General features: G+C 44.2%; 1 protein-coding gene across 1 annotated transcript in view; it reads right to left on the reverse strand.

Moving 5' to 3' along the window:
- Window positions 1-13310, reverse strand: part of LOC146797518 (inter-alpha-trypsin inhibitor heavy chain H4-like) — a 548934-nt gene that overhangs the window by 303544 nt on the left and 232080 nt on the right. The window contains exons 15-16 of the mRNA XM_085627617.1: window positions 9768-9806; window positions 5922-5948 (exon numbers count right to left, since the gene is read on the reverse strand). Coding sequence (XP_085483743.1) covers window positions 5922-5948; window positions 9768-9806 — 66 coding nt within the window. The remainder of the gene's footprint in view (window positions 1-5921; window positions 5949-9767; window positions 9807-13310) is intronic.

Genomic DNA, 13310 nt, shown 5'->3' on the forward strand with positions numbered 1-13310 from the left:
CCCTCCCGCCGCCGCGTGTGAAACCTTCGTGGCCGCAGCGTGGAGGGAGGGTGTACCAAGACTACATTACCCAGGATCCCCGGGCCCACCTCGGAACCAGCGTCATCAGATTAGCGCCCGGAGGCGCTTAAAAATCGGCAGCACACCCCGCGTCGCGGGACGCGCGCGGGCGGCGCCGGGCTGAGCCCGGGCAGAGGGCGGGCCGTCTGTGGCCGTCCGGGGACGAACTGGGTCGGGTCGGCCTGGTCCTTGACAAGGTGTTCCTGGTTCATCAAGGTCTGTATAGTTATTATCATCTGTAACAGCTATGGGTAAAAGGAAAACCCCCGAGGGAGATTCGGACTCCTCACGTTCCCTGCCTGTGAACTCTAAGATAAGGAAGTCAAGAGCAAAGAAAGCTCGCCAACATGCAGCCAGTAATTGTGTAATGGACCGCATTGAGGTTATTGTTGAAGAATGCGGGGAAATACTTAACGCCACCCCTTTGCAGGCTATTGGTGGTAGAAATGTGTCTACTAAAAGCAGTGTTATAGTTCCGGACATGTTCCTCTCGAAAAAGGGTGGGGAGGGTCAATCAAGTGGGGTAAGGGGCAAAGCTGTGGTCTCTATCACCCCCACAACACCAACGGATGCGAGCCAAGTTCACTCTGACAAATCCCCTTCTGACTTCAACTGTCCCCCGAGTATAGCTTGTAGCAACAGGTTTTCCATTCTGAGTGAAGTTGACATTGAAGCTAGTTGTCCAGCCCTGCTTTCTCCAGCAAGCTTGGATACAAACACAGGTCCTCTTTTACCACAAGTTAGTCCTACTATTAACCTGCCTGAGGAATTCATGGGGGCTGAATCTTGCACACATGATATAAAATCTCTGTTGGTTCTAGTGAAAAACCTGCATTCCCTGGTTGAGACTATGCAACTTAAGATTGATACACTATCAACCACTGTCATGAAGTTGGGGGAATCTAAGCCGGCTACCGATACTCACTCTAAGCTAAACTCTGTCAATTCGGAGAGGGGTTTTGTAAAGGCCTCCGTAGAGGTGTCTGATGGGCCGCCAGCAACATCTAATGTTAATACCAAGAAACTGCCCCATGTTTCTCACCCTGTGAATATCCAGTCTCGTCTCTTAGCTATATCAAAGGCTAACTCTGTCGCTGCTTGCACCCCACCTTCTGTTAGACATCCTATTAGAGTTTCTCCTAGTATGCCTCCGGCATTTCCACGCGCTGAAAGACCTTCTCTTACTAATGAGAGAACAGGAACCACTTCTAGAGGTAATCCCTACCATCAAACTCATAGATATGGGCCACACAGCCGCACTTTTCACCCACGAAAGGTCAATATGGTAAATGTTCCAAAACTGTCCTCTGGGTCTCAATTTGAAAGCAGTGAATCTCTGGTTAACAAGGTCATACACTGGATTAGGCATGTAAGGGGTTGTTGCTCTGTAATCAGAGCTGACATAGAGGGAGCTAGAAGGATTTCTCAGAATGGTAATAGGATGGACCTTTTAGAGGTCACTTTTTATGATTCCATCTTAGCAGATAACCTCATTAATCTAGAATTTAGAAGTTGTCCTCCTGACCATTCTATAATCCAAATTAAGTCCTCCCCTTTACAAACTTCTTGTTCAGGAGATGTTTGGTCACAGCCCCTGGGAGAGTCCGGTCTAGAAACAAATGATTGACTTTGTAATGAAGCTAGGTTAGTGGTCTCCCCTGTCTCTCCTTTTTTGCCTAACAAAACCCTTAACACCGGTACCCAGGCTAGTAGGGATAACCAACATGCTCCCAAAGTTCATGTAAGGATGACTCCATTGAGTAGCATCCCAGAGATTAACAAAGTCCCTGTCATTGGTAAACCGGGTAGTTTGGATATGCATTGTTCTCTTGTAAACCCGATAGAGAACACTCTATTGAATGGTACCCTGGAATCTATTCAAGAAGACAGTGTAATCATCTCTGAGTATGGCACACTTCTGTCCTGGAATATTGCTGGACTGAAATCTAAGTTGAATGATCCTAACTGGGTACGATTCATCAATTCTTATGACATTTGCTTATTTCAAGAGACCTGGCTACTGGAGGCCCAGTTTGTTGCGGGTTTTTTGAATTTTAATGTCTTGGCCGTAAAGGGCAAAAAGGGGCGTCCTTCAGGTGGTCTCACCACCTGGATTAGACAGGACCTAGGTATTATCGTCAAGGAGCTTTCCACCTCTCACCCAGATATCCAGCTACTTAAGCTCAAGTTTAGAAATGGCAAATCGCTGGATATCTACAATGTCTATGCTAGAAGTACCGGGGGCAAGAAATCCGATATCATAGCACGTTTGGAGGAACTCTTGCTTCTTTATTCCCACCACTCTCATGTTATTGTAGGTGGTGATTTTAACGTAACCTTTGAACCCCTTTCTGGTATTGATTGGAGTATCTCGGCGGCAGAGGATGGGTTATGGGGTGTCCCATGTTTAGATCTTGAACCTGTCATTCGTTGGTCTGAACTGGCAATCCAGATCAACGCCCTTTGCTTAAGCAAGGGGCTTCGTGCAACTAACGGAAGGACTGAACAGGATAAATCAGGATCTATCACCTTCAAGAGTGGTTCCCGCACAAGCAGGATAGATTACATCCTTCTATCGTTAGATTTATGGGAACCCCTGAAGGGCATGGAAGTTATAGCCAGATTGGAGAGTGATCATAATCCTCTCTCTCTGACTATTTCGCTTTGGGTGTCTCCAACTACCCATAATAATCTTTCTCCCCAGGTCCCTCAAGACGTGGTTATTTCTAATGATATGCGTCATGTAAAGTGGGCAAAGGTTGCTCAAAGCCAAGAAAGCTTAACTTATATTTTTAATAGATTAGTGCTTGCCACTCAGGATATGGGGGCCGTACTTAACCAGTGCCCATCGGCAACTCAATGTAATCTGGGAACTTCGATCCATGAATCTTTTTTCTCAGAACTTAAAGATATTTTTATTAGACCCACCAAAAAAACTAAACCTAATATTGACTACTCATTACGTTGGTATTCTACCGATTGTAGAGAAGCTCGTGCTAATCTGGGCACCGCATTGAAATCAGGTGACATCTCCTTAGTTCGTCCCGCTAGGTATGCCTATAAGCAAGCCATCTATAAAGCTAAGAGAGCATGGGACTTCCAAAGATGGCAGGAACTTAGGGAAGCAGGTGCCCATAAAGACATGAGACAATTCTGGTCAGTTTTTAAATGGGGGGCTGGCGGTAACCCTGATAAACCACAAAACTGGGTTACACAAGACGATTGGGTCAAGCATTTTGTATCTTTATATGCAATTGATGAAAACACATGCCCATCTCCAAATTATCAATATACTTTTTACAACGAAGATGCCTTTAGTTTGGGTGATGTTGTTACTGCCCTTAAGTCATTGGTTCCTGGGAGGGCTCCTGGGATGGATGGAGTTCCTGCTGATATTTTCTCCTGTAATAGTGAGTCATGGGGTAACTACATCCTAACTTTAGCCAATTTGATTGCGAGAGGCGCTCCGATTCCGACATCCTGGAAGGGAGCAGAAATTATTCCAGTGTTCAAGAAGGGGGACAAGTCTCTCCCCGCTAACTACCGTCCTATCAGCCTGATAGATACCACACAAAAGATCTTGGGCAGGTTGATCTTGAACAAAGTGTTGGATTGGGCCCTAGATAATGCAATCCTTTCCCATCTACAAGCTGGCTTCAGAGCAAGAATAAGCACCATTGATCAGGTGCTGCATTTTGCTATGCTTTACTGGAAGGTGGTCTACTTGGGGGGTGGCAGCCTGTATGCAGCTTTTATTGATCTTAGGGCAGCCTTTGACTTAGTCCCTCGGCAAACCCTATGGGCTGTCTTAGACAATCTGGGGATGCCAGCTGTTCTAGTTTCTCTAATTGCTAGGCTCCATTTAGACAACTTTGCGCAGATCAGATGGGGTGGTGTTGGACAAGTGACCAGGCAGTTCCCCATCCAAAAGGGGGTCAGGCAGGGCTGCGTCCTCGCACCAACCTTATTTTCTCTATACATTAATGACATAGCAAAATTATTAATAGATGCGAAAGTGGATGCCCCTTCTCTGGCAGGTGCTAAAATTCCTATCTTAATGTTTGCCGACGATTGCCTCATAATTTCCAAAACCCCGAGCGGCCTACAGAGGTCCTTAAGTTTGTTTGAGGAGTTCTGTTTAGCCCGTGGGCTTGAAATTAATGTCTTAAAGTCTAAATTCATGTCTTTTAACCAACCAAAATCTTTTAAATGTAAGATATTTATGAATAGTTTGCTACTGGACCAGGTCCAAGATTTTACCTATTTGGGCATTTGTATTCAGCATGACTTGAGCTGGAAAAAGCAGGTTAACTTGGCATCTCTTAAGCACTCTCAACTCTCTGGTGCTTTAAGTAAAGAGCATGCCAAATCCTTGACCAAACCCATTAATCCTGCTCTTCGGGTCTATGATGGAAAAGTGGTTGGAGCTGCACTTTATGGAGTTGAATTGTGGGGATTCGAAAATTTACATAAGCTATCTTCCGCTGAGAATAATTTCCTTCGAAATTTAACAAGCCTACCTCAGAGCACTCCCCTTTGCCCTTTATTTTATGACCTTGGTATGAGACCGATAGCATTAATTGCCTCATTCCGCCCTATTCTATACTGGAGGCGGTTATGGGTTACCCCCGAACTTAGGCTTTTTGCTCTTGGCCTCATGGACATTATTAAACTGGACATCTGCCGAAAGGTCAAGTGGCTCCGTAGGATCTATGAGTCACTTCGGGACCTGGGCCTAAGAAATCTGTGGGAGGATCCTCAAAATGCTTGTTTCCCCACCAAACAAGTCTTGAAGGCCTTGTACTGGGAAATGGTAGCATCCAGAGTTTTCAGATCAACAGCACCGCTTTCACTATCTGGCATCTTCTTGGACTTTAAGGATACCATTTCCTTGGCACCTTTCTGGGATGAGATAACCAGTCCTTTGGACCGGAAGCTTTATTTTCAGTTCAGAGTTGGTAGTCTTCCAGTAAGAGAGTTTACATCTAGATGGTCTATTGAAAATGTACTTAATTGTCCTGGATGTACTGCACCTGTTGAATCTGTTAATCACTTTTTGTTCCAATGCCCTTCCTACATAATCCCTCGACAGACCTGGCTTAAACCAATGTGCCGGACCTTGGGTACCACGAATACCAAGGTGGCTGTTCGCATTTTACGATCTGCTGAAACTTCTTTTGTTTATATATCTGTTGCGAAGTTTCTTGGCAGGGCATGGGTGATTAGGAGCAAAATGCTGTCTTGATTAATTTTCCTTCCAATGAATTGCTGAATCAGTTTGTAAATATCTCTATTTATTTATTGTTTTAAATCATTTTAAAATATCTTAAAATGTTTTTATATTCTAACATGTATAAATATGCTTTTATGACAATCGTCGAATAAAGCTTTCTTGACTTGACTTGATGCACCTCTATTTGAACCATTTTAAAATTACCATACATCATAGTTACTCCAAAATTTTCGCTAAATCCTGGGATTATGTGCTCCTAATTTCCTCCTGGTTCTATTTGGAAGAAACTGCGCACGGAAAAAAGTTGCAATGTAGGTGAATGCCATGCAAAAAAATAGTCACACAGCCCTTTTCACCATCTAATCCCAATTGCACAAAATTTGATCTGTGCGCAAACATTGACACAATGCTGTGCACAAATGCTTGTAAAAGACTATTCTGAAAGGACCTGCCAGTACTGGGAATACTCAGCTCGTTTAATCAAATCCTCCTGAAGCGCACTCCAGGTTTTGGGCTAACCACACTTGAAAATCTGTGAATAAATGTTTAACTTAAAAGTAACCAAAAACCTCTTCAGGGCCAATAACAAATCAATGTGAATTACTGCTGTGAACCTAAAGTGACTTACCAGGTACTTTCCGGCCACCTCCTGGTCCTAAGGAAAAAAACATAAAACAACATTGTTTTAATTTTTTTTAAAGTTTGGAGGCACTTTTCACAAAATCTGTGTGTTTTTTGTGGCATTTTTGGAATGCTCTTTCCCTAACAGAAACTTGAGGAAATTCAGAATTTGTAACCACAAATTCACATTTACAAGGCATTCTGGGCAAGGAAACTAAGAGGGATTCACACATGCCACACTACTTTGCACTTGCCCTTGTGCCAAGATTTCTGGGGTTAATAAGTCACTCGTGTGCTGGCTGGCTGTGGCTCCAAATGCTGCATTCAAAAAGAAGGTTTCCCAAAATACATATTCTAGGCCTTCCAATCCTTACTTTTTGTGACCTTTCCTTTCCTGTGCTATTTAGAAAAGCGTAGGAAGCTGGGTGACATGTGCTTTCCCACTTCCCTATATTCCAATATATCCCCTCACTGAAATGTGAAGAAATTCAGTCCTTGACTTGGTATATACATCTGCTTACCCTCGCAAACTGGTCTCGAGACTATGCCACCACACTAGCGGTGCCCTCGCTCTCTGCTGATCGCACCCGCATTGCCTGGAGCGAGGACCTTGGCATCGATCTTTCTCAGGAGGACTGGCTGTATTGTTGTAAGCAGACCAGACACCTATCTCCTAATTACCACCTACGCCTTATTCATTTTAAGTACTTGCACAGGCTGTACCGCTCCCCCGCTCAGCTGTACAGAATGGGCCTCACCTCCAGTGATAGATGTCTCCGGTGCTCGTCGACAGCGGCGGGCTTCTCTCATCTTGTCTTTCTGTGCCCATCAGTTTCTGCATATTGGCGCGACGTGTGTACTGATATTACTGAGATTACCTCCTTGCCTGTCTCGCCAGATCCATTGACCTGACTACTCAGCTTGGTTAAATGCATTGCCCAGATGCCTCCCGTCGGCTCACGGCTATGCTGCTTGTTCTCGTGCGTCGCAGAGTTGCTATACATTGGTGCCGGAGGCCCGCACCTAATGTTGGTGCCTGGCTCGAGGATGCTTTGCGTTGTCAGACGCTTCTGTCAGAATTTTGGGAACTAACGCCAGCTATGGGCCAGCCGCATGATATCTGGGGACCTGTTGTTTCATTTCTCCTTTCTCGGACTGCCTCTCCCTCTGCGACCTCTCCCCCTCTCCCTGCCGGCACTCTCCCATGGCGGCTGCCAATGCTGGTCCGTAGAACTCCACCCTCCTCTCCCCGCTCGCTGCCGTTTTCCTCACGCCCCCCCCTGCTGGCACCCCACACCATTCGATGCCCCTCTCTACCCCCCCTTGCTCCATGCCCTGCCACTCCTCCTTACAATTAATGGTGTGCCGTTATTCTACAACTGCCTTTCTGTGATTGATAACTGACGTGGCCTCTCTACTTTCTCTTGTTATTTGCGGAAGTACTGCTTGATTACTTTGTAACCTGATGTGCACAACTTTTAATAAATGTCTTTGAAAAAAATTTTTTTAAAAATTAAAGCACAGTTGCTTTTAAGAGTGTGTGGCTGAGAGGATGGATTGATGAATGGATGGAATTATGGATGAGTGTGCATCACGCCATACAGTCAGTCACCTGTTCATCGTCCATGTACTCATTCACCGATTGACTCATTCCTTCAATCATCTACTCAGACATCCACCCACCTAGTCACACACAATCAAAAATGTGCACACTTACACACTCTTCAAACAAAGAATAAACACATGGAGTTACAAAAAAGGAAGATCTATTGAATGTGGCATGGTTTGTTTCTTATTTAATATTTTTTGTGTTTTTGATTCATTTTATTATTGAGCAGGAGCTGGTAGAATAAATCTGCATTTGCGGATTGTGGGCTCTTTCTCGCTTCTTGTTATCAGAACCAGGCATGTGTTGTGTCGTAGGGCGGGGGTATCATATTCCCTTATACGGATCTTAATTTCGGTTCGTCCTGTGGTCACCACCACCAACCCTGTTTTCACTTTTTTCTCCTATTTGTAATGTGCCCTTTTGTATGAAGCATGCTTTGAGTAAGGTGTGCCCTGCTGCTGTGCAATGGTAATAATTTCACATTTGTAGCGTAGCGTGGTGTATGTTGTCAAATTCAGTGTGGTTCAGATCGCTAATTCAAAACAAGCCACTGCACCTATAATTTTATAGCAGCAATAACAAAAATGTTCTCCATTTTGAGTTTAGATACAGATCTTACGTATCAACGTATTTTTCCTTAGACACAGAATGGGTAAAAACCTACCATACATAAGGCTCAATATCTACACCATTGTAGGAACACTGGCACCAGGAGCAATCAGCAACTCTCTGGGTATATGTTCAGATGCATTAGATACCCAGTGGGTGGAGTGAGGCTAAGGAACCGAGAACACAGCATGGAGGCTTCACATTACTTTTCTGAAGTATAAGAAGCTGAGTTTATTTTGCCAGCTTTGAAAGACAGAGAACCTTGAATTACCCAGACATTTGGCTAGACATCTTCTCAATAGCGCATAGAGTAGTAGCCAGAAAGCACCCACCCCCCCTTTGTTTCCAACTTTGTCAGATACCCAGACTAGATAGTGGGTCACCGGGGTGGAATCTGGAGGTGCCTGTGCTTGAGTCATGTTGGCATCTATGGCAGCTTGTCACTTGCAGCTGTGAAGCTTGTGAGAAAGGCTCATCCTGGTTGGCAATGTACTGCAGAGCCTGGATGACAATTTCTACACTCTCTGCCTGACAGCACTAGTGGTGCTGGGCCCTCCATAGTTCCCTGTCTATAGGGACATGGTGGTGCCTCCAGCCTCACCTCCTAAACCTCCAAAAGCAGCTACATGAAAGGCCTGTTTTCGTGTGGGAATGGAGATGTGGCCATGCCTGGAAACACTCTTGTCCCACTCAGACTCATACAACTACAATGAAATGTTCACATATAAGAAGAAAAGCTCCACACACCAGTATTGACATTCACAATTTGCCAATAGCTGAATGGATGATGGAATTTGGTTGCCTAGCGAGTGAGTGACCCTCACTGCAACTAATGGCAGAGAGGGACAGATTGGCAGCTATTGGTTGTTAAAATGGTTAGCTCTTGCAAGACAGGTAAAGCTGCCTCTGACAGACTTTAACTCTTCCATACTTTGATGAAGGATATAAAATTTAATGTGTATCCTTTTTTAGTCATATTTGTATTTTACCACTTGCATATTTTTGTGCGCTATTCACAGACATTTGAATTCAATGTGGATTGTTACAGGTAAACAATAAAGGCTGCTCCTGGCTTTGAGAATATGATCATATTTGACAGATAATATTTCGCACTCAAAATACTCAAAAATTATTTAAATTACCTTCCTCAGTCACGAACGATTGAAAATGATGCTATCAAGTTTCTAGGTAGCATTTAATAGGTGGTACTATTTCCCAGTGTCATGTTATAAAGCTCATAGACCTCTGATGTATGAAAGGCTGACTGCGGCTTCCAGAATTGCACCTTGCAAACTGATTTCAGTAGTCTTCTTGAATTCCATTGTTTTTTCATTATTTAGTCCCATTTTTTATGTATTTATGTCTTTCCACTTTATTAATGTTCTTTTTTTTTATTTTGCTTCTTTCTATTAATTTTACTAAAGTGATAGAGGTCTCCTACAATGGGCATCGAAAGCACCCTTTTGTAAATGGCACACTAATGATGCAATAAACAAGGGATGCCCACTTGGGTTGGGGTATGCTATCAGCAACTCAGCTCAAAGCAGAAGGCATTAATGAACATCGAATGGAAGCTTTTCTGAAATTCCGCAGCTTTTTAGGAGTCAGGTCAAAGCCAAATAATAGGCAACTTACTGTAATGCATGACCGTATCTGGAGAGCTTGGGTTGATACCTTGAAAAAGAAAGAAGAATAAATCATTACAGCACGCCTTAAAAATAAAAAGTCCTTACCTAGATGGAAGCTTTACTCTATTGCTATATATCCAGTTACATCGAAGTTGCACTCATAGATCAAACAAGTGCAGTTTAATTGTCCATGTACTTTTAAAAGTGTTTCAGTTATCAACAGAAAGGTTCTGAACTCATAAGTCACTTTGAGTAGACTGCGTGGCTTAGTACATCTAGAGTAATGCAAGGTGGTGCAAGTCGCTGCCTTAAGTTACTCTGCGTTGGGAAGGTGTATCGATGGGTGGAGTATGGATGTTTTGTTTTTTAAATGTATTGAGCACAAGCATAAAGAGAAAAGCAACAATCGATAAAAAAAAGTTCATTTTAAGACACGGTTTTCACCCATGGATTTTGACACATTCTCCGATATACTAAGAATAGTAAAGCTGGAAACATGTCCAAAAGGTACCCAATCCCAACCGTTGCATAACAACGAGAAATATGTTTATTTCTCCTCGTCATTTCCTATTTTTACATGTGCAGCATTCTGCAGCACACATAGAAAGAGGAAAATGCCTCTGACGATTGTTTTGGTGCAGCAAGGTGTCCTATCCTGCACAAAAACAATCCTGCCTGCAATGCAGGCATCCTTGCACCATGGCGCAAGGGTGCCTACATTGGCACTAGCCACTACTCAGTGCGTCTGCACAGAGAGAGAGAAGAAATGAACCATATTTAGTAAATATGGCACACTCATGCCCTCTCCATTTGTAACACCACAGCAAGTTCTCGTGTTGTGCCAAAAGTTAGTAAATCTGGGCCAGAACCTTTGGGAGAAGTATCCAATACTATATGGATTATGTACCTACATGCTGTACATTAAAAAAAAATATTGCAAGTTCCATTATAAAGTCATTGAACTCCAAGGTGACATGCAATATCCATTTAATATATGGTAATGGGTATTTTATTACTTAAAATAAATCACGTTTCCTCCAGGCATGAAGAATAAAAGTGGATTCTAATGTGACATTAAACACATCAAATAGAAGTGAGAAATTTGTTGGAAAAATACATTAGAATTCGTTTAATATAAAACAGAGTGAAAAAGCATTCAGGCTCATACTGTAGTAGAAAAAGACAGGAAGATTTTATTTTTCCTGTTATGATCTTTAGTGTGGAAAAATAACTATGTTGAATTTCTCTTTTCTGCTCATCACTGTTGTTTCTTCTAGAAAAACAGATCATAAGCCTGAAAAGCAGTGGCAGCTCCTTCGCTAAGGCTGAGGAGCGTCACCCCACTGCTCAGTGAACAGCTCAAAAAGGGAAAATAAAATGATAGTGATGCAATGCTATTATCATTTTATTTTTCTGTCCTGGCTAAGCAGGATTACAGTTTAGGTACAGGCGGAGCTAGGCTGTCACAAGAGCAGGGGGAGGAGTGGTAGGCACTCTCTTTAGTGCGCATGATGGTATTGCCATCTGTCTTGTGCCAGCCAAACAGTCATGCTCACTTAGCATGTTCTCCACCCTGCTGCATAGCGCAGCCTGCGTGATGAACATGCACAGGCTCCCAGTCCCTGTCTGGGCGCTGAACAGAGCTCAGACCAATAATGACTCTGTTTTCATGCTGGTGACAGCAGCGTCAATATCGGCTAGGGGATTCTGGGAGCCTGTGTGCTTCCTGCTTCTGGAGTGGACTGAAGAACCGAGAGGCGGCGCCCGACCAGCAGATAAGTGATTTTTTACATTTTATTTTCATCCCCCCTACCGCCCTCATTAAGAAGCAGCCACCACTGTTGAAAAGCCAGTCTTTATTTTCATTACATTGTTTAAACTGCAGCCACAAATATGCTCTGTGACCTGCCATGACCCTTGGTTGCTGGCTCTGGTAGAAGGCACTGTGATATCATAACTTGACTGTAATAACTTATTTCAATTGAGCAGCTATCTCATTTAATTATTACAGGTGACTAGATACGTCACAAGCTATCCGTAATAAGGAAATTAGAGACAGGATTTTATACCGGTATAGCAGGCTCCTATGTGTCATATAATTATAACGGTCTAATGATATAGGTGTTGTACTATAATCTAAAACGTTATTACATTTTAGATCTATAATATGTTCCATCTGCAATGCCCTCAGATGATAAATCCACGTAACTTCATTCCGATGCAAAATTCCCTATTTCTAACTCTTTTGTTAACTCTGACTTGTTCCGATGGAGCACGGGCCAGCTACAGGGACCCACCTAGGTGCTGCATCGAGACTTTGCATCGTCCTGTTTCGGTTCAAATGAAGCTGTGCTTTGTGGGGCTTTGCGTCACTCTTAGCCAATTCCCGGGAAATGTGCAGCATAGCTTGGCGGGCCTTGTGTCACTTTGCATCGGTTCCGAGCTAGCAGCTGTGTGGGGAGGAGTGGCGGACTTGGTGTTGATTCCAATGCAGATTTGTATCAATTCCTATAGAGACCACAGCTGGGCTTGATAAAACAACTGCAGACCTACTTCCAAGGTTACAAGAGTGGCACAATGTTGGAGGGCAGGACTCACAGATGGCAGAGTCTAGGTGCAGAAGCAGGTGGGTTGGAAGTCTTTTATGTCCCTGAGACTCCAGATCAGGAGATCAGCTCACTCGCTGTGGGAGTCTCTCTGGGTTCTGGGAACATGTGAAGCAGGTCCAGTCCTTCTCACCCAGGCAGGAGGGCAGCAGGCCAGCGCAGCAAAGTAGGAGTACGACAAAGCAGCAGTCCAGCAGAATGGCAGTCCTTTAGCAGCACAGCCATCCGTCTTCCTAGTAGAGTATCCAGAGGTCCAGGAGTGTACTGAAGTGCTGAGTTGCTGAGTTAAAGGTTGGTGGAATGCTGCTATGTCCCTGAGGCTTCTAATCAGGGGGTTAGCCAACTAGCCCTTGAGGTAACTCTTTGGTCCTGCATTCAGCGCTGAAGGTCCAGTCCATCTCACGCAGGCAGGAGGACAACTGCTAGCAGGGCAGCAGTCCTTCAGAGCAGCAGTCCAGCAAAGTGGCAGTGCTTTCAGCCACACAGCAGTCCTTCTTCCTAGCAGAGTATCCACAGGTCCAGAAGTGTACTGAAGAGTTGGTGTGGGAGGTCCAGTATTTACACACAGTAGTGCCTTTGGAATGGGGAGAAGCTTCTAGAGGCTTGTCTTTGAAGTGCACGGGTGCCATGTCTTCCTGGCCATGGTTCTAATCTAACTACAGGGTGTATGCAGCCCTGTTGCAATTGGGTTCCACCCATTCAGTACCCGGTTTTAGACTTTTTACTGTGGGTGAGCCTCACTACAGGTGTCTCGCCCATGGTAGTCACATAGCAAATGGACGGCAAATGTTTACCACCACCTTTTAAGATAAGGCCTCTGTGATGCAGCAAGGGTAAGGTGCATGTGGCTGTTGAATCATAAACATGTGGGTGCACGCATGTGCACAGGTGTGAGGGCTGCGTGTGGGACACTACTGTTGTGCGCAGACCGGTAACTGCGGTCA

The sequence above is a fragment of the Triturus cristatus genome, chromosome 9, assembly GCF_964204655.1.
Source record: "Triturus cristatus chromosome 9, aTriCri1.1, whole genome shotgun sequence".
Taxonomy (NCBI): Eukaryota; Metazoa; Chordata; class Amphibia; order Caudata; family Salamandridae; genus Triturus; species Triturus cristatus.